This window comes from Sorex araneus, chromosome 6 (assembly GCF_027595985.1).
Source record: "Sorex araneus isolate mSorAra2 chromosome 6, mSorAra2.pri, whole genome shotgun sequence".
Lineage (NCBI taxonomy): Eukaryota > Metazoa > Chordata > Mammalia > Eulipotyphla > Soricidae > Sorex > Sorex araneus.
Genome location: NC_073307.1, coordinates 47,539,123 through 47,566,933, shown reverse-complemented (window position 1 = coordinate 47,566,933; position 27,811 = coordinate 47,539,123). Strand labels below are relative to the sequence as shown.

Sequence of the window (27,811 nt, the reverse complement as noted above, 5' to 3'; positions counted from 1 at the left end):
GGGGAAGACGCTAACTAGGAGGAGGAAAACAAGTTCCTGCCCCAGTGTGCGGGCGCCTGTCCAGCCGTGCTGGCCATCGGGAACCCCAGCCCGGCCGCAGCGCAGCCCCTCGGAGCCATGGGCCCAGCAGCTCTGCTCGCCCTGCTGGCCACAGCGTGGCAAGGTAAGAGCCAAAGGGGGTAAGCCCCCGAAAGGGGTAAGCCCCCAAGTGGGACTCCCGGAGTGAGAGGGCAGCGGGCCCCTCCCTAGTCTCTGCTCGCTGCTCGCATCTCCTCAGGCCTGGACAGCCGGTGCAGGGTGCGGGGGGAGCTCCGGAGGGGCTGCGGAGAGAGAAGAGGGGAGAGGGGTAGGACGCCCCTTGGAAGGGTCGTGGTGTGGGCTCGTCAGGGGCAGGGGCGCACCCACAGTCTGCAGGTCCAGGCTCAGCGAGCCTCAGGAGCAGCCTGGGACTCTACACGCGTTTCTTTTCCTTTCTTCCTCGGGGGACGCGGGGGTGCAGTGGGGAGTCCACTTGGCATTGCTCAGGGGCTACCCCCAACCTGATTTGGAGGTGTCTCCAGCAACGCTGGGGGGACCCTGTGGTGCCAGGGAGGCAGCCCAGGCCTCTCGCCCGCAGAGCCTGTGCTCACCCCTTGGACGGTCTCTCGGGCCTGACTGCGCTCTGCTGACGCGTTCGCAGGGGAGGCCGGTGCCGTCGTGAGGAGGGTGGGAGTGAGCCCTGGTCGCTGCCAGGGGTCCCGTAGGGAGACTGGGACACGGTCAGCAGAGACGAGAGCCCAGCCGCACTGGTCTGGGGCAAGCAGAGGCGGATCTGAAGGGGTGAGCATGCAGAGCTAGAGGACGGCTTGACAGGAGCCCGGTGCCTCCCAGCCAGACCTCACCTGCCTTGGCTGCAGGACCGCAGGGTGGGGACCGTGGCGGTGATGCAGAGCCCCGAGACGAGGCTGTATTGCATATTTAACAGGGGGTCTTGTGGGAGGCCGGGGGCTGGGGACTGGGGTGGGGGGAAGGAAGCTTCTGCTCTGGTCTCCCTTCATCCCGGGCCCCAAGGAGGAGGTGGCCCAGGGACGGTCTCTCTTCTGACCCATCAGCCACCCGCACGCAGTAGGAAGACAAATGGTTTGAGCTGTCTTGGGCCTAAGGTGCTGACCCCTGAGTCCATCTGAGGTGTGACAAAGGACTCCCCCGTTCTGGACAATCTGGGATGTCGCATGGTCTCTGCCCAGCTGCCCCTCACACATGTTTGGCACCCCAGCCCAGAGGGAACAAGAGATGAGAGCTCAGGGGGGCACCTCACTTCAGCCCCTAAAAGTGACGAGGAGTTATTGGGTACAGGGGCTGCTGTCACCCCCGCCCCCCCCAGACCCAGAGAGTCTGGCTTGTCCCTGCCACTGGCACCAGGGCCCTCTGTATCTCAGAGAGGAGGGCGTGAGAGTGTGTGTAGTTGTGTGCATGTGAGAGGTCCGTATTGTGTGGAAGTGTGTGTGCTTGTGTGTATGTACGTGTGTGTGCAGTTTGTGAGAGTATGTATGTGTGGTTGTGTTTTTGGCTGTGTGTGGTGTGTCCGGTTCGATTCCTTTGCCCCTCTCAGAGAGCCCAGCAAGCTACTGAGAGTATCTCGCCCGCACGGCAGAGCCTGGCAAGCTACCCGTGGCGTATTCAACATGCCAAAAACAGTAACAAACAAGTCTCACAATGGAGACGTTACTGGTGCCCGCTTGAGCAAATCGATGAGCAACAGGATGACAGTGACAGTGACAGTGGTCTGTGGGAGTATATGTATGTGTGTGGTTCTGAGTGTATGTATGTGTGGGGGGTGTGGTTGTGTGGTACGTGTGTGATTTATGTGTATGTTGTGTCTGGTTGAATATGAGTGCACTTATGTGTGTGGTTGTGTGTGAGTGTACGTGTGTGGTTGTGTATATATGTGGTTTGTGAGTGCATATATGTGCGCAGGTAGGGGTATATGCATGTGTGTTGTGTGTATGTGTGTGTTGTGTCTGTGGTTGAGTATGAGTGTATCTGTATGTGTGGTTGTGTGCGTGGGTGGGTGTGCTGGGGGGGTGTAGGGGAGCTGACGAAGTGTCTGTCAGACAGTCGGAAAGTCTGGGGGCCCTCAGAGCTTTGGGGAGCTGTGGTAAGAGGGTGAGGACTGGCCTTGCACAAAGGGGCCCTTGATGAGTGTCGCACAGGCCATGAGGCTGGGCCTGAGCTGTCGCGCCTTCCCGCCAGCCGGCCAGCAGGAAGTCGGGGGAGAAGTGGAGAGTGTCAGCCCTGTCCTGCGTGAACATCTGGGGCAGCAGGACAGGATGAAATAGGACAGAGTCTCTCGCCACCCGGGGGTGCGGGGAGCGAGGCGCCTGGGTGGGTGGAAAAGCAGAACAGAGTCTGCGTGTTGGATGCTCAGGACAGCGCCTGGCAGTCTGTTGGCCCGAGCCAGGAGTCACGCTGGGGCTGTGGACAGGGCTGCCTGGTGCCAGTCACTTCAGGGGTCCTGGGCACTCCTGGCCCCTCCCGCGGTCCCTTCCCGCCGAGCCATCCGAGGAGCTCTCTCCAGAGCTGGGGCCTGAGGAGGGGGTGATGAAAGCTGAACGTGGGAGCAGGGAGGTGGAGGGGACCCTGAGCACCTTCCCGACCAGGCCCACCAGCGTGGGGACGGACGAGGCCCCGGGGTGCAGTGGTCTCTGCCCCCAACCCATCCCCGTTCCCTCTGCCTGGAGCAGAGACAGCGGCCGGGGTCAGGAAGCAGAAGTGAGGGCTTCCTAGGAGAAGGGCCGAGCGGGCGGAAACAGGGGGGCAGGGGGCACAGATCCCTCAATGTGTTTCCGCCTGCGCAGTTGGGTGGGGGTGGGGCTGGCAGCCCCTCCGGGCCCTGAATCAGCTCTCACTTCCCTCCCGCACCCTATTTTCGTCCCTAGAAAAGTGCTGACGCGGCAGAGGCCACAAGGCCCTCTTCCCGGAGGGCCTGACATGGGTTTCAAGTTCTCTTTTCTCCTTCAAGAAAAGTTTCCTTAAAAGAGATTGGGGTCAGCCTGGAGAGACGGGCCAAGGGTTAAGGTCCCTTGTGGCTGGCCTGCCTGGGGCTGACCCTGGTCCTGTCCCCAGCACTACGTGGCTCTGAGCACTGCTGGGGAGACCCCGATCATCCCTGGTATCACAGCACAGGGCCCGAGCAGCAACCGTACCCCGGGGCCTTGTCATTGAACCGCCAGCCTGGTTGTCTGAGAGGTCTCCTCCTGAGCACTGCTGGGGAGACAAACAGCGTGATTGCAGCTGGGGGGACTGCCACGAGGCCGGGGACCCTTCTAGGACACTGCAGGGTTGGGAGGTTAAGAGACGCCTGCTTAAAAAAAAAAAAAATGCCTGCTGTTTGCCTGAGATTTCTTTTCTTTTCTTTTTTTTTTTGGCTTTTTGGGTCACACCCAGCAATGCACAGGGGTTACTCCTGGCTCTGCACTCAGGAATTACTCCTGGCGGTGCTCAGGGGACCATATGGGATGCTGGGAATCGAACATATGGGATGCTGGGAATCGAACCGGGTCGGCCGCATGCAAGGCAAACACCCTACCTGCTGTGCTATCGCTCCAGCCCCTGCCTGAGATTTCTTGTCCACCCCTGAGCATGTATGGAGGCTGAGCATTTGCCCAGAGAGGGGCAAGGCCTCCTTCCAAGTGACCCTGTGAACCCCAGGGAAGTCCAGCCCCACCAGTCCGCCTCTTGGGGGGATCCACTCAGGCCTGGCTTGTGTCCCCCAGCCCAAGGGGTCCCGGTGATCGAGCCCAGCGGGCCCGAGCTGGTGGTGGTGCCCGGCATGTCGCTGAGCCTGCAGTGTGTGGGGAATGGCAGCGTGGAGTGGGACGGCCCCATCTTCCCCCACTGGACCCTGGGCATGGACGCCCCCAGCAGCACTCTGACCACCACCAACACCAGCTTCCTGCATACGGGGACCTACCGCTGCACGGAGCCTGGGGACCCGCAGGGCGGCAGCGCGAGCATCCACGTCTATGTCAAAGGTGAGGAGTCAGCCCCTCCCCCCCCCACCCAGACCCGGCCCAGCAGACCCAGGGGCCCCTGGGTCACTGACACCCTCCCAGGAATCCCAGGATCAGACTTCACCACGGTGCCCATCTCCCACCTGCTCTGTGTCCTGACATGTCCACTGGTGTGCTGACCCAGTTCAGCGGCCCCGCTGGGCAGCACACACTGAGCCTCCCTGCCGGGGGCGCAGGCCGGACAGGTTCTCTGAGTCCCCCCCCTTCCCGCCGGGGCGGGGATGGAGGGCTGTGGTGAGCCCACGTCCCTCTGCTGCAGACCACCTCCGGCCCTGGAGACTGCTGGCCAATGAAGTGACGGTGATGGAGGGCCAGGACGCACTGCTTCCCTGCCTGCTCACGGACCCCGAGCTGGAGAACCGTGTCCAGCTGCTGAGGGCGCGGAACCGCCCCGTTCTGCGCCAAACCAACTACTCCTTCTCTCCCTGGCACGGCTTCACCATCCACAAGGCCAAGTTTATCGAGAGCCAGACCTACCAGTGCGGCGTGTTGATGGGCAAGTGGATGGAGACATCTCTCGGGATCAACCTCCGAGTGCAGAGAGGTGTGCAGGGCGCGGGCCGGGGAGTCCCCACTTCCTCCTCACCTCCCTTCCAGTCCCAGCATGGTCTTCCTTGCAGCTTCTGGGGGGACAAGAAGGGTCAGAGTGGACCCCAGCAGGGCAGCAGCTTGAAGAGCCCACCCCACCCCTCCCGAGACCTCAAAGCTGGCAGTGGAGAGGCAGGGCTAGGGCAGGACATGAACCCCCAAGCTAAAAAAATAAAAAAATTTCCCTGGGGCCATAGAGATAGTCCAGTGGGTAGGGTGCTTGCCTTGTATGCAGCCTACCCAGGTTCAATCCCCAGCATCCCTTAGGGTTTCCCAAAGCACGGCCAGGAACGATTCCTGAGCACAGAGCCAGGAGCAACCCCTGAGCATCGCCAGGTGTGGCCCCCAAACTAAATCAAATCAAATCAAACAGACTGAGAGGAGGAGGAATCGTGGAAGTGCAGCTTTAGCCCAGAGGCAGCCGCAGGGAGTCTGGGGGTGGGCTGGGCTCTTGACACCCCAGAGCACTCAGCAACTGTACTCATCACCCGCTCGTGTGCCTGCAGCTGGGCCCAGCCACTCGAGGGGGGTGGGGGAACCAGAGGCTGCAGAGGGAGCAGGGCTGGCCCCCAGCACAGGCTATCAGGGGCAGGGGCCCCGTTTCCCACCTGCCCGCTGGGTGGTGGCTGGATTCTGTCTGGAGTCCTGGGTCTTGAGCTGGGACGTGGTCAGCGTCCAGGAGCCCGGCAGCACAGCTCTCCTTCGGGTACTGGAAGCCACAGAGGCTCTCGGCTCCCCTCGCCTTGCAGTCCCGGGCCCTTGATGTGTGACCTTGATGAGGCTTTCGGTGTCTCTGTGCCTGGAGGATAGGATTTGATCGCCTTTCTACCCTTGGGACCAATGTGGATCCAATGCCAGGACTTGTCAGTGCCGGCGTGACCGCTGGTGGGGGGCTGTCTTCCCACCGGGAGGCAGGTTCAAAAGTCCACAACACGCCGATGAACAGGAAGCCAAGCTCAAGGGAGTTGCATGTGCGAGCGGCCAGCTGGGATTTAGCTGGGATCAGCTAAACGGGTGCAGAAGTCCTCACTGAGGATTTTTTGAGATCCAGATCAGAAGGATGGGGCTGGGGAGAGCTTAAGGGCTGAGGCACATGCCTTGCACGTGGCCAAGCAGGGTTCCATCCCCAGCACCCCATACTGTGTTCCTGAGCACCACCTGGAGTGCTTCCTTGAGCGCAGAGCCAGGAGTTCAGTCCTGAGCACCGTTTGCATGTGGCCCCCACAACTCAAGGGGTGTGAGATGGGAAAGATTGGGGGGCCAGAGCGATAGTGCAGGGGTAGGGGGCTTGCCTTGCCTGCGACCTGAGCACCACCGGGTGTGGTCCCCAAACCAACAAAAATGCGAATTTAAATAAAAGTACAATACATTAAAAAATGAAGAAGGGTGAGAATAGACACCCCTTCTGGCTGGGGATGCCAAGCGTTCCAGGAGGACTGGCAGATGCCAAGGCTGGCTCAGGGCAGGGCTGCCAGTGTGGTGAGAGAAAGGCTGTGTGGCAGGGGCTTTGCCTTCATTGCCGAGAGCCTCGAGGGGAAGCACGGGAGAGAGGCTTGATCCAACTGTCTCTGACGGTGTCAGGGTTCAGACCCAGGGCCTCAGCACCCGAAGGGGTGTGCTTTACGCCGGCACCTCGCAGAGGCTCTCAGACTGGCAGGCCAACGCTGGGCCTGCCGGGACGGCACTGCAGGGGGTCAGCTGGCACACTGGTGGTGCTGGGGGTCTCCGGGGCTACACCCACTGTACTCAGGGGCTGCATACACTGCGTGCACCTTAATCCCCACACTGTCTCTCTGTCACCTCTTTCAATGTATATTTTTTGTTTCTGTTTGTTTGGGGCTGGAGCGATAGCACAGCGGTTGGGCGTTCGCCTTTCACGTGGCCGACCCGAGTTCGATTCCTCCGCCCCTCTCGGAGAGCCCGAGTGGCAGAGCCTGGCAAGCTATCCGTGCATATTGGATATGCCAAAAACAGTAACAATAAGTCTCTCAATGAGAGACGTTACTGGTGCCCGCTCGAACAAATCGATGAGCAACGGGATGACAGTGTTTTGTTTTGTTTTGTTTCAGAAGGGGGGGCACACCTAGAAGTGCTCGGGGTTTATCCCTGGCTCTGCACTCAGGGATCACTACTGGTAGGAGTCAGGGAAGCATAATGGGTGCCAGGGATCAAACCTGTGTCGGATGCATGCAAGGCAAGCGCCCTACCCGCTGTGCTGTCTCTCTGACCCTCAATTTATTTATTTTAATTTTTTTAAAATAAATAAATAAATTTGGGTGCATGGCAGAGCCTGGCAAACTCCCCGTGGCATATTTGATATACCAAAACCAGTAACAATAATGGGCCTCATTCCCCTGACCCTGAAAGAGTCTCCGATACAGCAGTGTTAGAAAAGATGAGTAAGGAGAGGCTGCTAAAATCTCAGGGCTGGGACGAATGGTGATGGAGATGTTACTGGCACCCGCTCGAGTAAATTGATGAATAATGGGATGACAGTGATACACTGATACAGTGATATTTTGGGGTCACACCCAGCGATGCACAGGGATTACTAGTGGCTCATGCATTCAGGAATTACTCCTGGCGGTGCTTAGGGGACCATATGGGATGCTGGGAATCAAACCCACGTCGGCCGCGTGCAAGGCAAACACCCTACCCACTGTGCTATCACTCCAGCCGCCTCAATTAATTTTTTTAAAAACTCACTCTGCTGGAAGGAGTCTGCACTGCTGGGGGCAGTGGGCATCGGGGTGTGCTTGGGCAGCTTCTAGGAGGCTGAAGAGTCCAGAGCAGAAAAAGGAAGTGGTGGAGGGAAGTGGCCTTTCCTAGGCTACTAAGGAGACGAAAGGTGTTTGGGGGAACTGAGTCATCCAGGCCTGGAGCAGGTTGGGGACAGGCCTGCATCCCGGGGCACGTGGAGGGAGCCAGGGGCAGTGGCGGCTCCGGGTGTGCATGGTCCTGTCCTCCTGCCTCAGTCATCCCGGGGCCACCCACCTTGACGCTGGTGCCTTCGGAGCTGGTGCGGATCCGAGGAGAGGCTGCCCAGATCGTGTGCTCGGCCAGCGACGTGGATGTCCACTTCGATGTCTTCCTCCAGCAGGGAGACACTAAGGTCAGAAACCTCGGGGTGGGGGGCAGGCGGGGAGAAGAGTCCCTGCAGGAATCAGACCCCCGTAGCCACTCTGAACTGGTTCAGACGCACAATTCAGGCCCAGGCCGCCGCATGGTGGGAAGCCCACCCCATGCCCCCTTCCCGTGGCCTTGTCCCAGCCTGCAGACCGGAAGCAGCCACCAGCTCTTCCGTTTCAACCAGAGCTCCGGTGTTGCCTTGGGAGCCCGGGGGTATAAATAAGGCTGAGCTCGGAAAAAACTTGAAGGGCAATCAGAAGAGGGAGGGTTTCTGGGTGGGAATGGTGTCCGGGTGCCTTCAGCCCAGTATCGTCTGGGATGAGGCAGCAAAGGCTCCGAGTTTGGTCCCTTGCCCAGGGAAATACTACGGATCCCGAGCGGCGGATGGTTTCAACCTGGGCGTCCCTTTCTCTTTCCTTCTCGTCACAGCTCCCCATCGCTCAGCAGACGGATTTCCTCGATAAGCGATACCAGAAAGTCCTGACCCTCAGCCTGGATCCCGTCGACTTCCAGCATGCTGGCAACTACTCCTGCGTGGCCACCAACGCACAGGGCGTCCGCTCCACCTCCATGGTCTTCCGGGTGGTGGGTGAGTATCCAGGGGCCGGAGAGGGCTGGGCACGGGGCTGTTGGCAGGGGAGACACAGCTCACAACTTCTCTCTAGAATTGGTCTCTCTAGACTGGCATTAGGCTGGCCGCTGGGAGCCTTCCAGACCCCCTGGCAGAGACCCTCTTTTGGAGCCCCCCTAAGGCACAGCTACATTTCTAGTTTAGCTCTGCTTGCTGTGCTTGACACCACTGAACTTTGTTGTCACTCTTGAACTCACACTTTCAAGGAAATTTATGTCATACCGACTCTTGGACAGATCGTGACCCTTTAGGGTCCTGAGATCCCTGAGGGGGGGGTGCAGGGGTGCTCTCAACCAGGGTGGGGGAGCACAGAGGCCTCGGAGCGGAACAGGAAGAATGGAGATGGGTTAGCCAGGTAGAGGAGCAGGAGAAGCAAGCAATTGCATTTCTGGAAGAGGGACCAGCACAGGCGAGTGTCAGAGGCAGAGAGCGCCAGCGGGGCCGTGGGCTGGTGGCGGCGGAGGCCACGCAGGAGCGGAGAGGCAAGCAGAGCCCAGGCAAAGGGCTGGTTCGCACCAGATCCTGTCTGGAGGCTATACAGTTTTATTTAATTAAATTAATGGATGGATTGATTTTTAATCGAATCACAGTGAGATGCACAGTTATAAATCTGTTCTTGTTTCAGCCGTATAATGTTCCCTTCCCCAGTGTGCATTTCCCAGGACCAATGTCCCCAGTTTCCCTCCCACACCCCCCTCCTCCCCCACTCCAGCTGCCTCTGTGGCCGGCACTTTACTTCTCTCTCTCTCTCTCTCTCTCTCTCTCTCTCTCTCTCGATCTCTTGCTCTCCCTCTCCCTCCCTCTCCCCCTCTCTCTCTTTTGGGCCTTATGGTTTGCAATATAGATACTGAAAGATTATCATTTATATCCCTTTATGTATTTCCAACACTTAGTTCCTGCCCAAAATGATCATTTCCAACCATTATTGTCATACCGGTTTCTTCTCTCTCCTACCTGCCCTTCGCCCTCCACCCCTGACCCCCTCCCGCCACACACATACGCTCTTGTGGCAAGCTTTCATCCGTTGACCATTTCTCCTGGCCCTTGTTTTGTGGACAGTTCCAAAGGGGTGGGAGGTGGGGATGGGAAGGAGGCCCAAAGGACAGGAGAGCGTGTTTGCACACTGGAGCCCTGAGTCGGATCCCAGCACAGCAGGAGTGTCGCTAAACGCAGCTGGGTGTGGCCCAATAAAGCAAACGGGTCCATAAACACAGAGGTGTGTCAGGGCACCAGGCAGCGCAGAGGAGGCCCTGCACGGGGGTCAGGAGCCACGCGGTCCGAGCGGCCTTCCCGCCGCTCCACGGCTGTTTGCCTCCCTGAGTCTCAGTTTCCCATTGCAAAATGGAGACACTAATAGTAACTGCCTCCTGCTGTGAGAATTAAATGAGGATGCGTGAGAGGTGTGTGAGTATGCAAATGTGTGAATGCTTTTGTGTGTGAGAGTTATAAGTGAGTGTAGGTATGTGAGTGTGTAAATGCATGATTGTTTTAGTGCATGCATGAATGTGTGGAGGTGTGTATGAACATGTGCAAATGTATGTATGAGAGTTGTGTGTGAGTGGATGGGTCTGTGGTGTAAACATGTGAGAATGTGTGTATGAGAGCTGTGTGTGTGAATGTGTGAGTGTGAGTATCTGATGTGTGTGGTGTAAATATGTGTGAATGCGTGAGTGTGTGTGGTGTAAACATGTGAATGTGTGTATGAGAATTGTGTGTGAAAGTGTGAGTGTGAGTGTATGAGCGTATGGTGTAAATATATTTAAATGTGTGTGAGAGTTGTGTGTGAATGTGTGTGAGTGGTGTAGACATGTACAAATGTGCGTGAAAGTTGTGTGTGTGAGTGTATGAGTGTGTAATGTAAACATGTGCAAATGTGCATATGAGAGTTGTGTATGAGTGTGTAGTGTAAACATATGTGAATGCGTATGTGAGCTGTGTGTGTGTGAATGTGTGAGCAGATGTGTGGTGTGAACATGTGTGAATGTGTGTATGAGAGTTGTGTGTGTGGTTAAACGTGTGAATGTGTGTGTGAGAGTATGAGTGTGCGAGTATGTGTGTGTGTGTGTGTGTGTGTGTGTGTGTGTGTGTGATGTGTGTCATCTCAGAAGAGGGCCGGGCACAGAGTAATCACTGCCAAAATCCCTGTGAGGAGACTGTGCTGGGACAACTCAGTTCAGTACCTTGTGCGCCAAGAGGAGGCAGGAAGCTGGAGGAGTGAGGTTGATGTGGACCGGACTGGAGCTGTCTGGGAATGGGGTACCAGAGCCTGCGGCCCCCAGCAGGCAGGACACTGGGTGCTGGGGCTGCATGGGCACCGCCCCTGTGGTGCCCGCAGCTCAGTGGGACCATGGCAGCACCCGCGCTGGGCACCTGGGGATGGGGTTGAGGGGCAAGACGGGGCCAGCGTGAATGTCTCGGCTGGGAAGCTGATTCTGGAGGGTTGGCGGGGAAGGAGGGCGTCCTGCGGGGGAGGGGGGTAAAGAGAGCCGGGGCGGGCGCCAGCAGGACCAGCAAAGGAGACATCGCCTGCATGCCCATGGGGAGCATGTAGCAGGAGGCAGGGGGGAGGTGAGACAGGCCAGGGAAGGTGGAGCTGCCCTGGGCTCTGCAGGTAGAGAGGCAGGCGCAGGGGTGGAGTGTGGACCCAAGGACCCCACATCGGACTTTCTGGTGCTTTCCCGGGAACCCGGTGAAACAGGCCAGTCACAGGGCTATCGGAGGCCACAGTGGTTCAGGCCAGAGAGGGAAGAATCTAGAAGGATGTAAACTCGAAGAGAGGAAGAGGCACAAGAAATGGCCAGAGCAAAGGCTCCAGGCTGGGACGCCTGTGACATGCTCAGGGAACAGCAGGAACCCAGTGAGGGGTGAGGGGGGCAGGGGGCAAGGGGGTGGCCTTGGAAGAGGGAGTATGCTAGAGGGCAGACCGGAATCCTGCCTGAGGAGACCCTCGGGTGCAGAGCTGGGGGAGACGGTGGCTGCTCTGGGAGTCTTGAGCCGGTGCGTGTCAGAGGCCGGAAAAGCCTTCTTGGTTCCCTAGGATTGGATGAGGAGAGGGGTTCCCAGCGAGCGTCCTGAGACTCGCGGAGTTGGGGGGTTAAGGTACTGTGGCGGCTTCCTTAAGAGACCTGGAGAGGATGAGCAAACAGGACTAGTCTCGCCCCAAGTCTTCAGCCGAGCAGCCTGAGTTAAATCCATGCAAGGCTTAATGAGAAGGCTCCGGTCAGGTACAGGAAACAGAAGCCCACTCCAGGTGGCCTCGTCAAGGGAAGATTATACTGGGGCAAGAGTGATAGTACAAGGGGAAGGGCAGTCGCTTCGCATGTGGCCAACCTGGCTGATTCAGGTTTGATCCCAGGCATCCCATATGGTCCCCTGAGCACCGCCAGGAGTGATCCCTGAGCACAGAGCCAGGAGTAAGCTCTGAGCATCTCTGGGTATGGCCCCAAAGCGAGAGAGAGAGAGAGAGAGAGAGAGAGAGAGAGAGAGAGAGAGAGAGAGAGAGAGAGAGAGAGAGAGAGAGAGAGAGAGAGAGACCCTGATGTGTCCAGCTCCTCTCAGGTCCCCATGGTCCTGCAGGGTTCCTTCCTTCCTTCCTTCCTTCCTTCCTTCCTTCCTTCCTTCCTTCCTTCCTTCCTTCCTTCCTTCCTTCCTTCCTTCCTTCCTTCCTTCCTTCCTTCCTTCCTTCCTTCCTTCCTTCCTTCCTCCCTTCCTCCCTCCCTCCCTCCCTCCCTCCCTTCCTTCCTTCTTTTCTCTAAGTACTAAGCCATACCCCTGGCCCAACAAATGGTTTCTATTCCAAAACTACTTCAGAGAGAGTTTTCATTTCATAGCTCCAGTTCATCTCCTGTTTGTACACACAGGAAGGTGGGAGCACCCTGGAGAGCAGGACTTTGCTGAGGCTCTGCTGGGAACTCAGGGGAGGAAGTCAGGGCTTCGAGGCAGCGGGGAGATAAGGCAGGGGCGTGTATTCAGGGTCGGGGAGTAACTGGCACTTGCGTACCACTTTGCAGAGGGTCCCTACCTTAACTTGACCACCGAGCAGAACCTGTTCCAGGAGGTCACCGTGGGCGAGAGGCTCAGCCTCACAGTCGACGTGGAGGCCTACCCGGGCCTGCAAGCTATTAACTGGACCTACCGGGGACCCTTTCCCGACCACCAGCCCAAGCTCAACTTCATTACCAAAAAGGACGCCTACAGGTACATGTCTCGGTCCTGTCTGCACTGCCCACAGCCGTGGGCCCCGTCAGAGCCTTGGGGCCTGGGTCTCGTCTCCTTGAACAAGCTTTCTGGGTCACACTTTCTCTGGCGACATCAGCCATTGGTGTTCCCCCCCCGTGCTTGAGATCGAGAATTCTGCTCTCTCTGGGAAGGCCTCCTGGGGGCTAGACCCGCAGGCATGGCATTTTAGAAATCTCTTCTCTCGTCTCGCCAGGGACTCTGGACTCAGGACCGCAGTTTCCCATCCAAAGTGGCCCGGCCAGGTAGTTTCATTACAACAGCGTTTATCAATGACCTGGCCCCCAACACTGACATGGATACGGAAATAATACTTCCTCTTTGATTTGCATTTTGTTTATCTTTGTTTTGTTTTATTTATTTTTGTTCTGGGGGCCACCCCTGGTGATGCTCAGGGCTTAGTTCTGGCTCTGCACTCAGGGATCACTCAGGGTGGGCTCAGGGGGCCATAGGGGTGGATCGAGCCCAGGTTGGCCACATGCAAGGCAGGTGTCCTCCCCACGGTACTCTCCGCTCATGTGCTCATGTTTATTTTTATTTTAGTGCCATGCCTGGCTATGCTCAGGGATACTCCTGGCTCTGTGGTTAGAGCGATGGCACAGCGGGTTGGGCGTTGGACTTGCATGCAACCGACCTGGGTTCTATTCCCAGCATCCCCTGTGGTCCCTGAGCACTGCCAGGAGTAATTCCTGAGTGCAGAGCCAGGAGTAACTCCTGTGCATCGCTGGGTGTGACCCAAAAAGAAAAAAAAATACTCCTGGCTCTGTACTTGTGAGTTGCTCTCAGCAGTGCTCAGAGTACCATGAGGTGTCGGGGACTGAGCCAGGGCCTCCTGCATACTGAGTCGGGCTTCAGACCTTGGAGCTCTCTGTTTAGCTCTGAAGTAAGTTTCTTCACTGGCTTCTAGCCCACTCCACTGCCTTCTCCTTGAGAGAGGGTAGGGACCATGGCGGGGGTGGAAGGGGTAACCCCTGCTCCTGACAGAACTTTGTACCCCTTGCCCCATTTGGAGACATCTTGGGGCGGGGGCGGTCTCAGTCCCTCGCCAGTTTGCAGGTATGATCAGCTCTTTCCAAGAGAGCTGGGCCAGGCTGGAGCGATAATACAACAGGGAGGGCATTTGCCTTGCACATGGCAGACCTGGGTTCGGTCCTCATCACCCCATGTGGTCCCCTGAGCCCTTTAGGAGTGACCCCTGAGTGCAGACACAGGAGTAACATGGCTGCGTGTGGCCCCGAAACACCAACAAACCCACAAACAGAGCTGGGCCCGTTAAGGCCTCAGCCCGCTCCCAGCTCCCCATCGGCCTTTTCTCCTGGTTCTTGATCCCAGGCCTCAGTTCCTCCTGGATTCCTACTCCCACCATCAGATTGGCAGGGGCGCTCCATGCTCCTCATCTTCTTCCCAGTTCCATTCCCATCCTCTCTGCTTCATGCACAGGCTTTGGAGGCCTGTGAGCAACATGGGCCGAGCAGACCCGTGGGGCGGCCTCAGACACTAGCCAGGGCCACTCAGCCCAGGCACGGGCCCTGCAGCCTCAGAAAGACGCGCCCCGCCTCTGTGACAGGCGAGACGTGAGGTGAGGGATGAGCCAGAGAAGTCCAGTTGTCTTGCTGGAGAGGTAGAAAGGTCATCTCCAGGGTCCCCCTGTGTGGGGTCTGGAGCCTGGAGGCGGCCCTTGGAACACTGTGGTAATTCAGACATGGGGCTGCAATGTTTTCTAAGAGAACCAATTGCTAGTTTTCCTTTTTAAAAAGTGACTTAGTGGGGCTAGAGCGATAGCACATCGGGTAGGGCGTTTGCCTTGCACGCGGCCGACCCAGGTTCGATTCCCAGCATCCCATATGGTCCCCCCGAGCACCGCCAGGAGTGATTCCTTGTGACTCAAAAGTAAAGGAAAGATGTGGTGGCCAGAGTTCATTTTTATAACCTCCTCATTATAGATTTTTATTATTGTTCATATCATCTAGTTCAAGGGGTTCAGTTTATTTTTAAAAATTTTTTATTAGTGAATCACTGCAGGGTACAGTTACAGACTTACAAACTTTCCTGCTTGCATTTAAGTCATACAATGATCGAGTACCCATCCCACTACCAGTGCCCATTCTCAACCACCAATGGTAACTCTTGAGCATTGTGGGTGTGACCCAAAGAGCAAAAAAAAAAAAAAAAAAGTGACTTAGTGCCTGAACGATGCACAAAGCACAAGATAAGATAGAGCTTCAGGGCTGGAGCGAGAGTGCAGCGGGGAGGGTGTTTGCCCTGCACACGGCTGACCTGGGTTCAATCCCCAGCAGCCTGGATGGTCCCCTGAGCACCACCAGGTGTGGCCCCCAAACAAACACAAAATCGAGAGAGATGGCTCCAGGGCCTGAGCTCCTGCTCCACCTGAGCAGGCCCGGGGCTGTGCCCTGCTCTTCCCAGGTGTGATGTGTCCGAGGGGGCTCCCGGAGCAGCCCCAGTCCCAGGGCATGTACGGCTCCACAAGACAAAAGAAAGAAAAGGGGAAAAAAAGAAGTCAAACCAACAAAACCCTCTTTGGTTGTCCAACATTTGCTTCCGGGCACCCCAGGGGAAGAAAAGGCACACAGCTGAGCACCCCGAACTCACCGATTGTGGTCTGCATCGACACCGCAGACAGGAAGTGCAGGGGCAGAGGGAGGAGGACTGGAGAGAGGTCAGACAGAGAGCAGTGGCCACCTGGGCCCGCCCCCTCTCTCCTGTAGCCCCAGGGCCATGGCCAGCCTCCTCCCTCCACAGACAGTCCCTCTGAGCAAGGCTGGCCCCTGAAGAGCCGTAGCCCGGCAGGGGTGGTGTTGAAAGGTCCCCAGATTCCCGTGTCAGCCTCAGTAGAACTCGTGGTTTTTTTTTTGTTTGTGTGTTTTTTGTTTTTTTTTTGCTTTTTGGGTCACATCACACCTGGTGATGCACAAGGGTTACTCCTGGCTTTGCACTCAGGAATTACCCCTGGCGGTGCTCAGGGGACCATATGGGATGCTGGGAATCCAACCCAGGTCGGCCACGTGCAAGACAAACGCCCTACCTGCTGTGCTATCGCTCCAGCCCCCACTCATGGTTCTTTTTAATTTTATTCACTATTTTTTTAATTGAATCACCGTGAGATACAGTTACAAAGCTTTTATGTTTGAGTTTCAGTCATACAATGATCAAACACCCAACCCTCCACCAGTGCACATTCCCCACCACCAATGTTCCCAGTATACCCCCCCTTTCCCACCCTCCCCCTGCCTCCATGGCAGACAATTTCCCTCATACTCCCTCTCTACTTTTGGGCATCATGGCTTGCAACACAGACACTGAGAGGCTATCACGTTTGGTCCTTTATCTACTTTCAGCACACATCTCCCATCCCGAGTGACCCCTCCAACCATCACTGACTTAGTGATCCCGTCTCTATCCCAGCTGCCTTCTCCCCCAGCTCATGAGACAGGCTTCCAACCATGGGGCAATCTTCCTGGCCCTTGTGTCTCCTGTCCTTGGGTGTCAGTCTCACCAGGAAGGTCTTCCAGGCCCCTGGCACTGGCTGCACCCTCACCACAAGCCCGGCCACTCTCTCGTGCAGGTACAGCTCCACGCTCTTGCTGCCCCGCCTGAAGCCCTCGGAGGCTGGCCACTACTCCTTCCTCGCCAGCAACGCCAACGGCACCCGGGTCCTCACCTTTGCCCTCACTCTACAATGTGAGTGTTGGGGTGTGCTCAGGTGTGGGGTCTTCACAGCTGCCTGGAGAGATGAGCTGGGGGGGGGAAGGGGATGAATGTGGGGTGGTCAGGCCAGGGGAGTTGGGGACTCAGCCTAATCCCCCCCTTCCCTCCTTCTCCCTCCACGAGATCCCCCAGAGGTCCGCATCACCTGGACCCTCATTAACGGCTCCAAGGCTCTGGTCTGTGACGCCTCTGGCTACCCCCAGCCCAACGTGACCTGGCTGCAGTGTGGGGGACGCACTGACAGGTAAGGGGGCCCTGCTGACCTTCCTGCCCAGGCCGTGGGCCGGGGCGGGTGCCTCCAAATTCCCAGCTGTGCCCTGCTCTTCCCAGGTGCGATGGGGTCCGAGGGCAGCTGCTGGAGGACCCCCAGCCCCAGGTCCTAAGCCAGGAGCCCTTCCACAAGGTGACGGTGCAGAGCGTGCTGGCGCTGGGGTCGCCGGAGCACAACCGCACATACGAGTGTCGCGCTCACAACCAGGCGGGGAACAGCTCCCAGGCCTTCTCGCCCATCACCGTAGGTGAGTGCCGGGCACTGCCCACCCAGGGAGAGGCTGGCTGCTGGCCCCGACCACCATGCGCCCAACAGAAAGGTCTCCTGAAGGAGGAGGACACAGGAGGGGCTTGAGAGCCCGTGGGACTGGACATGTGGGGAGTGAGAGGAAGAAGGCGTGTGGTCAGTGGAAGCCTCACTCTGGTGCCCAAGCTAAGCTCGCCGTCAGCATGGACGGGCCCTGAGCTCACTCGAGTGTCTCTGGCACATGTGGTGCCACGCTGACCCGGCTCTCAGGACCTGGCGTCCTCCTGGAGGTCCCTGGGGGGTTGCTGCTGGCCATGGCACTAGCTCCGCTGCTGCTCGCAGAAGGGGGGTCTTCTGTGCGCGGTCTGGCAGCTCCCACAGTTCTCAGTCAGAATCTGGAGCCCTTGGTGCAGAGACCACCCAGCCCTTAGCACCCAAGAGGACAGAGGAAGTGGGCTCTGCCCGGCCCCGAGGGGCCACACCGCTGGCCTTGGTGCCACAGGCCTGGGAGGTGGTTCTGCTTCCCCTCTGGCTGGGCCAGCCCCAACCAGCAGAGGAGACTGGCCTTCGCCCCCGCCCCCCGGCTAAGCCAGGGAAGGGGCTCAAACTCCCAGAGAGAACCCGGGCTGTCCCTCGGGAAGTGAGCCGCTTCTCGACCTCGGAAGGGCTGGGCGGTTCCTCAGGGCACTTGGGGGGCTCCTGGGGAAGCAGACTTCAGGGTGACCTTCTGGTCTTTCTGCCCGAGCAGCGGGGACCACCCCTCCTTAGGGGGCTGTGGGGAGCACGGGGCCAAGCTGCTATCAAAGCGGGCTCCTTGCACCCCTCCTGATGTCAGGGGCTCCCCAGCCCTGTGGGGAGCGGGACTGAGTGTGGGGAGGGCTGGGGGCACTGCGGGGGGACGTGTCGGGGCGGGGGGGGGGGCTCCGCTATCGCCCTCGGGGTCGCCCGCTGACCCCGCTGCTCACTGCGCTGCTGCTCCCAGAAGCCGACCGGCAGCCGCCGCAGGAGACCCTCTTCACGCCCGTCCTGCTGGCCTGCATGTCGGTCACGGCCGTGCTGCTGCTGCTGCTGCTGTTTCTGCTCTACAAGTACAAGCAGGTGAGCCAGTCGGCGCCCTCCGCCCCGGCACCCACCTTCCGGCAGCAGCTCTGCACCTGGCCCCCAGGCTCCGGGAGGCGTGGGTGCGAGGGGACAGCGCCAGCAGCCTGGGGGGCGGGGAGGGGTTGGGGTTGGTGCTGGAGGGGTGTGCCTGCCTCGCCCTCGTGTTCTGGCACTCTGAGGGGCTGCACTAGCCACTTCAGGGCGACTTTTCTGACGCACGCCACCCACACCCGCTGACCCAATGCAGCAGGGGCTGTTTCTGCAGGGCTTGAGGGCTCCCAGGGCTGACTCACAGAGCTGCCTCAGTTTCCCCACTTTTCCCCCCGTGCTGTGAATCGCTAAGCCGCCTTCTGTTCGCCCCACACAAGCCCGAGGCCAGTGACCAGCATCCCGCTGTCGTCAGGAAATGGGCTCGCACTGCAGGGGGCTGAGGGGCCGTTGGAATCCCGGCATGGTCGGGACTGTGCAGGGCTGCCCGAAGCTGTAGGGAACAGGAGATTTCCAGGAGCCTGACCGGGGGGCAGCGGGAGGGCGGTGGGAGCCAACGAGACTCGGGCTGGGGGATCAGAGCGCCCGTGGGGGAGATCCAGGGGGGCCCGGGTTGCTGCTGGGATGTCTTGGTTACCGTGGACCCCAGGAAGGTTGCCCGCTTCACCGCCAGGTCCCATAGTCCAGGACCCTCGAATGTCGCACCCAACGGCCTTCTTAGGCAGGTGCACGCATGGGGCCTGGAGGAGGGGGCCCGAGGGGTGCAGCTGGCTGGACCCCAGCCTGTCAGCTCAGGGCCATTGTTGGGTTTGATGTGACTCAGGACATCAGGCACCCCGTGGGCCCCCTCTGCTGCCGCCCCTCCCCGGCTCCCCTGCCTGACTTCCCTCCAGTGTACAAAGAGCACCAGGAGAAAACAGCACAGGGAGGTATGGGGGGTGGCCCCAGCTCTGTGCTCAGCAGAGCTCCCCTAAAGCTGAGCCCCAGGTCAAGGCTTCGGGGGTGAGGGAATAGTTCTGACCCTCTTTCACCATGTTTTGACCTTTGGCCTCAGTTTCCCCACCAGCACCACGGTACCTGGCCAGAGTGAGGAGCCCCCGCCCCAGGGGTGGTAAGGTAGTACAGCAGGTAGGGCGCTTGTCTCAGAAAGGCAGCCCCTTGGGGCTGGAGCGATAGCACAGCAGGTAGGGTGTTTGCCTTGCGAATCCGGGTCGACCCGGATTCGATTCCCAGCATCCCATATGGTCCCCTGAGCACCGCCAGGAGTGATTCCTGAGTGCAGAGCCAGGAGTAATCCCTGTGCATCGCTGGGTGTGACCCAAAAAGCAAAAAAAAAAAAAAAAAAAAAAAAAAAAGGCTTAGGACAACAGGCACCCCGTGGGCCCCCTCTGCTGCCGCCCCTCAGCTTCTTTCTCGCTCAGGAAAAAAAAAGCAAAAAAAAAAAGAAAGGCAACCCGCTCAGGCTGGCTCAGGACTCGAAGGTTCTGAGGTCGGGCAGTCCTTGACAGCACCCCGAGTGGCCACTGAACCAGCTTTCCCCTGCACCCGGGTCCCAGGTCCTAAGTCCCCTCGTGGCCGTCTATTGCAAAATTCTTATTTATATGGTACTGAAAGTGGCCTCCTTAGCCCAGGATAGTCCCACTGAGTCCAGCCCTGCTGCCCCGGCTGCCCGGCCCCAGACCTGCGGGGCTCAGGGATGGACCGTCCTTGGTCCGTGGGACCATTCTTGAAACGTGGGTCCCCACTCAGCTTCTTTCTCGCTCAGGAAATGGCAGCTGCCCCCTTAAGACCCGAGAAGGAGGGCGCCCCACGAGACACGGCCTTGAGGGGTCCAGGTGGTTGTGCCCAAGCTAAGGAACTCTCTCCTCTGCCCTGCTCTGAGGCGAGGGGGTGGGGTTGGGGTGCAGGGACTGCTGTCCGGCGGGTCCTCACTGCCTGGCCGGTGGAGGGGGGGGAGGGCAGCCTGTCTGGGGGAGGGTGGTTGTGCCTCAGAGCTGAGTCATCACCCCAGAGACCACAGGGGCGCGGAGGGGGAAGAGAAAAGGGCAGAAGTCAGCAGGCTGGGGGGACGAGGGGGTGGTGCTGGGTAGCCAGGGCTCGGGGGACGAGGGTGAGGACATGAGGCTCGCGGGGTCCCCAGTGGGGGCTGCCGCGCTCTCTCCCTCCCCCAGCTGGAGAATGGCCCTGGCCAAAGCCAGCAGGCCCAGACAGGAGGCCTCGGGACGTACCTCATGCCCCTGCGTGGCCAAAGGGAGGCCAGGGTAAGCCCAGGCCCGTGCGGAGACCCAGGGGCCTGCGCGCACCAGCAGGACAGTGGGGACGCCTGCCGCCCTGGAAATGAGGCCCCAGCCCCACGCGGGCCCCGTTCGGGGCCAGCAGAGGCCAGCCGCAGGGGCCAGCCCCCACGGGAAAGGGGTGCATGCCCGGGGGCAGGCTGCAGAGAGCCGCTCGTCCTGCAGGTGGTGAGGGACTGACACCCACATCTAAGACCCCTGCTGGGGGCCAGGTGGACGGGGGGCTGAGCAGGCCTGGCTGCAGGGGCGGCAGGAGGGAGAAGTGGCAGGACGGTGGCAGCCTGCAGAGGCTCCTGCAGATGGAAGTGGCCGGGGTGGTCAAGGAATCCCGCCGCTGTCTGGGCTCCGGCAGGGAAGCGCCCACGCAGGACATGCGTCCCCATTCTCAGGGGTTCCTCCTCGAGCCCTTCAGCTAGGCCCTGGCTGCTGCCCCCCCCCCCCCCCGGCCACTCACCTGCCCTTCAGGGAGGCTCTGTTTCCCCAGCCGCACTAGGAGGGAGCCCAGCTGTGGCGGACCGCGCAGTGTCCCCCAGCTGACAGGAAAGTGGCCGGAGTGCTGACTGAGACTTCCACAGTGCCCCCTCCCCGCAGCTTGTCGGCTTTTGTCAGCATTTCCGAGGGCACCCCAAGCTGATGCCCACACCCACACTGCCACCCAGGCGGGAGCTCCAGACAGCAGTCCCGGCTGGCTCGGAAAAACCCAAGGATGAGCCCAGGTGCCCCTGACGGCTGCTCGCTGTCCCCCAGGCCCTCCTGTCCCAGGGAGCTGACACCTGCCCTGCCTTCCAACCCCCCGGACTGGCTCCACCTTGCCCTGTCCAGCCTCCGCCTCTCTGCTCGGTGGTCCCGTGCTGATCTCCTCCCACTCCCCAGCCGCCCCCCCCATGTTGGAGCTGTACCCTCACTGTCCTATTAAGCGTGTCCACTCGACCACAGGGAACTGTCCTGAGAAACAGGTTAGCGGCTATTGCTTTGTTCTGACTGTGTCGTGTGTGATCACACAAATTCTAGAGGGTATCCCGTGTTTCTCAATGGGTCTCTGGTTTCAGCTGGTCCCAGACTGATGTTTGACTGCAGGCATGTAGGCTTGCAACTGCTGGCCTGTCCCTCCTGCACCCCGGAGCTATGATGTAGAGGTACTGTGGTCACACAGGCAGTGCCCAGCAGTCCCTGCACCCCTGAGGCTCTGACGTGGAGGGACTATGGTCACACTCCCTGCTTCACTCTCCTGCCAGCACTGCTTGAAGTGCCCGCAGACACAGGGAAGCCCCTTCAGCCTTTGTCTGTTGAAGGTTGAAGGCCTGTCTTAGCCACTGGACGCAAACTCCCTGGGACAGGGACTTTGCCTCCCTCCTCTCTGGAATCTAACAATGCCTGGCCATGGTGCTGGGTAAGATACACGTATTTACCACTGTTTAAATGAAACAGGTCAGGAGATAGTACAGTGGTGAAGGTGCTCATCTTGTACACGGCCAACCCTGGGTTCAAACCCTGGCACTACACAGGATCCCCCATGCACTGCCAAGAGTGACCCCCGAGTCAGGAGGCAGCCCTGAGTACCACCGAGTGTGTCCCCTAAATGCCCTCCAAAATGAAATAAAAATAATATTTCGATGGACGGACGGATGGGTGAGTGGATGGATCAAGTTCCAGCCTCCCGCAGGACTCAGCGAGTGATCAGCGTCGGGACGCTGACACCTCTGTCCTTGTTCCTTGACAAATAAGCAGGGAAGCTGGAATTGGGGCAGTGACCACCCCACGGGCACAGAGCTGGGTTGGGGTGGCAAGGCCCCTCCCCACCTTCGGGGCCACACCTGCTATGTACACCTTCCCCCCCCACCCTGCACCCCTGCCCAGTGCAGGGACAGACACGGGCCTGTCCTCAGGAGCCCACTGCTAAGTCTACAAACTGCCTGTCTCCGGTCCCCCTGCAGAAGCCCAAGTACCAGGTGCGCTGGAAGATCCTGGAGAGCTACGAGGGCAACAACTACACCTTCATCGACCCCACGCAGCTGCCCTACAACGAGAAGTGGGAGTTTCCCCGAAACAACCTGCAGTTTGGTGAGATGCGGCCTCCGGTCAGAGGGCTGGGGGGTGGGGGGGTCACCTTTGCAGGAACTGGGGGCTCAGGTGGCTGTGTGCATGGCAGGAAAGACCCTCGGGGCTGGCGCCTTCGGGAAGGTGGTGGAGGCCACGGCCTTCGGTCTGGGCAAGGAGGATGCAGTGCTGAAGGTGGCGGTGAAGATGCTGAAGTGTGAGTGAGGGGACCTGGGTCGCGCAAGGGAGCCTCCAGGCTAGGGGGCAGAGCACAGGGCTGGGGAGGACCCCTGGGCCCCAGAGAAGCTTGGACGGCAGTAGAGCACTGGTCTTGCCTGTGGGCAGCCTTTGGCTGCGTCTTGAGTCAGGCCACCATCAGGAGGCAGGATGCCGAGACCCTGAGGGTCCCCGCCTGGCTGTTCCGCCACATCCTGTGAGCTGAGAGCAGCCGGTGTTGTCTCCCTGTCCGTCTCCGTCTCCCAGCCTTGGGCACCCCCTGCTCACTCCCTGGCTGCCTGTGGGGCTCTCTGCGTCCTGCCCTCTCGGGCCCCTGTGACTCTGGTCCCATCTCCCAGCCACGGCCCACGCAGACGAGAAGGAGGCACTCATGTCAGAGCTGAAGATCATGAGTCACCTGGGCCAGCACGAGAACATCGTCAACCTGCTGGGCGCCTGCACGCACGGAGGTGAGGCCCAGGGCCAGCTCCGAGCTCCTGGCGACACAGACAACTTAGCCAGGCCCGTGGGTGGTTCTTAGACATGGCAGGGCCCGAAGTGTCCCGAGAGACCCCTTACAGACCCCTGGGGCGGGCTCTGGAGAATCGCCCTCTGTGTTTTGGACGACACCCCTCGTGAAACGCTTGCACACCAGCAGGGTTTGTTGCGGAGGGGCCCGGGCCCGGGGCTGGCTGGGCCTCCTGGCCCCTCCTCTCAGCAGTGCTCACCAGGGAGGAATCATAGATTTTCTTGGAGCCCAGAATGTTCAGGCCTCCATTGTCACTTTGGATAGACGGGGGTCACTCAGGCCCAGAAGGCAGAGAAGGAGGCTCAGGGTTAGAACTCGGGGCTCGTGAGCCCCAGCTTGGGGCACCCTGCAGGTGGCACCCCGTGTCCTGGCTGGTCCCCAGAATGGGCTGGCAGGAGCTCAGCCCACTCTCGGCCACTCTAGGTCCTGTTCTGGTCATCACCGAGTACTGCTGCTACGGGGATCTGCTCAACTTCCTGCGGAGGAAGGCCGAGGCCATGCTGGGGCCCAGCCTGAGTCTGGGCCAGGACCCCGATGTGGTTTCTGGCTACAAGAACATCCACCTGGAGAAGAAATATGTTCGCAGGTACGCCCCTGGCAAAGCAAGTGCTGAGGCTTGGCGGGTTCCCAGTCTGTTGCTCAAGACTACGCCGGCCTGGGCCAGGGCTGGGTGACTGCAAACAGCTCTGTGGAGGAGCCGCTCTCATCCTACGGGCAACACGGTCCTTCTGTTGGTTCCCATCCTCTGATCAGTCTCTGGGCACCGGCAGTGCTCTGGAGTCCTGAGGGCAGAGCCGGGCAGCGAATGGTCTGACAGGCCCGATGAAACTGTCACTTCTTCAGAGTATCAAAAGGTTAGCCAAGACGGCCAGAGGCCTGCACTGTGGGTCCATCCTAGGTGAGGCCATGGAGTCCCCTCAACTCCACATCAGCAAGCAGGGGCCAAACAGCACGATGTGGCGTGGTCCCTGCCCCCTGGGGCCTCGGGCCTCAGCCTGCTCCTGCTGGGGTCTACAGGGAGGGGATTCCCGGAATCCTCCCAGGCACTGCACCCGAGTGGGGGAAGCAGCGAGAGGAAGTGACACGGTTCCCACCATGAGTCAGGGCACAGGTGCTGCTGTGCCCTCTCAGCCCAGGCCAGGGCCCCGCTGAGCCCACTGGCTCCCCCAACTCGAAAGGCCTGGTGCCAGGGGGCTGCTGGGGTCCGGAGTCAGGTTGTCGGGGGGGCTGGGGCAAGGCCAGAATGAGAATGTCAAGTGGGGCCCCGCCTTGGCCACTGCCAGCTGCCGGGCCTGGGCAGGCGAAAGGGGAAGGAGACGGTCTCCCTGCGTCCCGTGTCTGCTGGGCCCCGCTTCCTCTTCTGACTTGGCCAGATCCCGGCCAAGTGAGAGCCAGGATCAGGTGTGGCTCCGTCCTGGCGCCTGCGGCCAAGGGAAGCGTGGGCCTCTCCGGCCGGTGGCTGGGCCTCTCCCGGCCCGGAACCCAGGCTGTTCTGAAAGTAGTTTGGGGGGTTTGCAGGGTCAGATCGTATGTGGCTCTTCTGGACGCACTGCACAGTGCCCAGACGCCTGTCTTGCATCAGAAATTCTCTCGTTGGCGCGCCAGAGGCTGCTGGGCCCGGAGCGCTGCTTCTTTCTCAAGCTCACACCCTCGCCTGGCCAGGGCCGCGGTCCGGCTGCACGGGGCAGCATGGATAGCACGAGGGACGACAGTTTGCCGAGTTTCTGTAGGGGTCAGGTCGTGGGACTCTTTCCTGTCCCCAGGGGGATTCTAACGTTAAGCCAGGGGTCAAAGTCCCCGTCCAGACCATAAGATTGGATGAAGGGGTTCTAGAATATTCCCCACCGCCCACAAAGGCGGCTTGTTTGTGGCCGTGAAGGAGGACAGGTAGACACAGGGCAGTTGGGCTCTAGGGCAGGCCGGAGCAGTGTCAGCCGTGTCCTGAACAGGGTCCAGAGGGTCCTGCCCGCCTTGCCCTGAGGGAAGCGGGGGGCGGGGGATCAGGTGCTGATGGCTGTGGCTTTGCTCTTGCAGGGACAGTGGCTTCTCCAGCCAGGGCTTGGACACCTATGTGGAAATGAGGCCCGTCTCCACTTCTTCAAGTGATTCCTCCGAGCAAGGTGAGGTGGGGTGGGGTGGGGTGAGGGGCAGGGCAGAGAGGACGGGCGCTCAGTGGGGCCGGCCTGACGCCTCTCCACACGCAGACCTGGACAAGGAGGCGGAGCGGCCCCTGGAGCTGCATGACCTACTGCATTTCTCCAGTCAGGTGGCCCAGGGCATGGCTTTCCTGGCCTCCAAGAACGTGAGTCCGGTTTCACCCCCACCCAGGTCTCTAGACGGGGGTGCTGAGCCCCCTCAGGCTGACATGAGGACAGAAAAGTGTGTTCAGTGCACCGGGAGGGCACTGGCAGCTGTGCCCAGTGATCAGTGTGAGGCACTGTCCCCAGAAGGGGCCCTCTCCAACAGGGGGTCTCCTGCCAAAGCCCCCCAGAGCTGGGAGAAGGAAGCAGCCAGGAGACAGGGCTAGGCCTGGGCATCCAGAGCTGAGGGGCTCAGCAACTCCGCCAGCCTCACATCCTGCCCTACAGGGCAGCCCCTGGCAGTGCGGGGCACTGGTATTCCCCAGGGGGCAGAGGCTGCTCCGAGCACCAGGGCTCTGAGCTGGTCCCAGGGGCAGAGGGCTGCTGGCTTCCGAGTCACTTGGCTCAGCTCCTGGGCCCTGGTCTGAGGAGCAGGAGGGGCCAGGGAGATGGCCGAGGAGGGCCAGGCACGGTGACAGCGACCACACCTGTGCCCTCTCCTGCCCCCACCTCAGTGCATCCACCGGGACGTGGCAGCCCGCAACGTGCTGCTCACCAGCGGGCACGTGGCCAAGATTGGGGACTTCGGCCTGGCCAGGGACATCATGAACGACTCCAACTACATCGTCAAAGGCAACGTGAGCAGGAGAGCCATGCAGGGTGGGCTGCGGGAGGGGTGGGGCAGGGCGAGCGCCAGGCCCAAGTTGACCCAGACTGCGGTGCCAGGCCCGCCTGCCCGTGAAGTGGATGGCGCCCGAGAGCATCTTCGACTGCGTGTACACGGTGCAGAGTGACGTCTGGTCCTACGGCATCCTGCTCTGGGAGATCTTTTCCCTTGGTGAGGCGGGCTCAGCCTGCGCAGGGGCCGGGGAGGGGGGTGGCGGGCGGGGCGGCAGCTGCCTCAGCCCTGGTCCACCTGAGCACGCCTCCTCTCAGCCCGAGGGAAGGTGCTGCTTCCTCCCGCAGGGGCAGGTCAGCACGGGGCCTGACCTACCTGACGGTGGCCCTTGCAGGGCTGAACCCCTACCCGGGCATCCTGGTGGACCGCAAGTTCTATAAGCTGGTGAAGGACGGCTACCAGATGGCCCAGCCCATGTTCGCCCCGCAGAATGTGTAAGTGAAGGGTCCGCTGAGGCCGGGGCCGTGCCGCCCTGTCCAGAGCCTACTGGCCTGGCTCCTTTCCATCTCAAACCCATCTTTTTTTTTGGGGGGGAGGTCACACCCGGTGATGCACGGGGGTCATTCCTGGCTCTGCACTCAGGAATTACCCCTGGCGGTGCTCAGGGGACCATATGGGATGCTGGGAATCGAACCCAGGTTGGCCGCGTGCAAACGCCCTACCCGCTGTGCTATTACTCCAGCCCCTCCAACCCGCCTTTGAGGGAGCTCGGGTGGCCGCAGGCCTCCCTCATGAGCCAGACCATGCCTGTGCCTCCTTCCTGCGACCACAGCAGCCCCAGGCGGGCCCGAACCCTGCTCAGCCTGGAGCCTGCCCTTCCTGCGCGCCCCTCCCCCCTCCCCCCCACAGGCAGCAGGGACAGGCCAGAGGCCCGGGCTCACAGTGGCCTCTGCCCCACCCCAGGTACAGCATCATGCAGGCCTGCTGGGCCCTGGAGCCCACCCGCAGACCCACCTTCCAGCACATCTGCTCGCTCCTGCAGGCCCAGGCCCAAGCAGATCCACGAGCACCGGTGAGTGGCCAGGGCTGGGCGGTCGGCGCGAGTTCAGGCCGGGCCTGCCGGCCACACTGCCCACCGCTATGGCTTGGCTTCTCGCCCTCAGGACTACACCAACCTGGCGGGCGGCAGTGAGACGGAGGAGGAGAGCTCCAGCGAACACCTGGCCTGCTGCGAGCCGGGGGACATCGGCCAGCCCCTGCTGCAGCCCAACAACTACCAGTTCTGCTGAGGGGCCCCCCGGCACCCCTCACCCCTCCGAGCTCCCCTCCTCCAGGGACAGGTGCTGTGGGGAGAAGAGACTTCACCCCGGTCATCAGCGGCCCGGCCCAGCTCCCAACTCAGGAAGATGGGACCCGCAGGCGGCCAGAGCAGAGCCCCGGAGCCTGGGCCATCACTGCCAGTCAGGGGCCGGGGATGAGCCCCCCACCCCCACCCCACCCCAGGGTCCTCACTGCCGTGTCAACTGGACAAGCCCCTGCTCAGCCTCGTGCCCCCCACCCCCTTTCCCACGAACAGGGGCTGGAACGCACCGTGAACCCCAGAGCTGCCTCCACTGGAGACGGAGTTCCTCCTGGTCTGCCCCACGGACCCCCCACTGCTGTAGTGAGCCAGAGGGCAGCCCAGAGCTGGGGGGGCTGCCCAGTGCCCCCACCATGCTGAGCTGGAAGGCCGGGGACCCACGTGGCTGGCCACAGCGCACACCCCCTGCTGACTCACGTTGACTCACAGTCCCGCTGCAGGCGCCTCTCGGCTATTAAACTAACAGAATTAACACAGCCGGACTCGGG

General features: G+C 60.3%; 1 protein-coding gene across 1 annotated transcript; it reads left to right on the top strand.

Moving 5' to 3' along the window:
* On the top strand, positions 1–27,799 carry CSF1R (colony stimulating factor 1 receptor). Its single transcript, XM_004620605.2, has 21 exons — positions 1–163; positions 3,756–4,013; positions 4,312–4,596; positions 7,616–7,752; positions 8,199–8,358; positions 12,411–12,597; positions 16,220–16,335; positions 16,486–16,606; positions 16,693–16,880; positions 17,862–17,977; positions 22,197–22,323; positions 22,412–22,516; positions 22,875–22,985; positions 23,468–23,630; positions 25,079–25,164; positions 25,249–25,346; positions 25,860–25,982; positions 26,071–26,182; positions 26,358–26,457; positions 26,927–27,035; positions 27,127–27,799. The coding sequence occupies exons 1-21, from the start codon at positions 118–120 to the stop codon at positions 27,250–27,252; spliced, it is 2,874 nt and encodes a 957-aa protein (XP_004620662.2). The 5' UTR covers positions 1–117; the 3' UTR covers positions 27,253–27,799.
* Positions 27,800–27,811: the final 12 nt, after the last annotated feature.

Coding starts and splice junctions, on each gene's coding strand:
- CSF1R (XM_004620605.2), top strand. CDS start 118: ATGGGCCCAGCAGCTCTGCTCGCCCTGCTGGCCACAGCGTGGCAAG. Junction 25,165..25,248: donor AAGTGATTCCTCCGAGCAAG/GTGAGGTGGGGT, acceptor CTCCACACGCAG/ACCTGGACAAGGAGGCGGAG. Junction 25,347..25,859: donor CTTTCCTGGCCTCCAAGAAC/GTGAGTCCGGTT, acceptor CCCCCACCTCAG/TGCATCCACCGGGACGTGGC.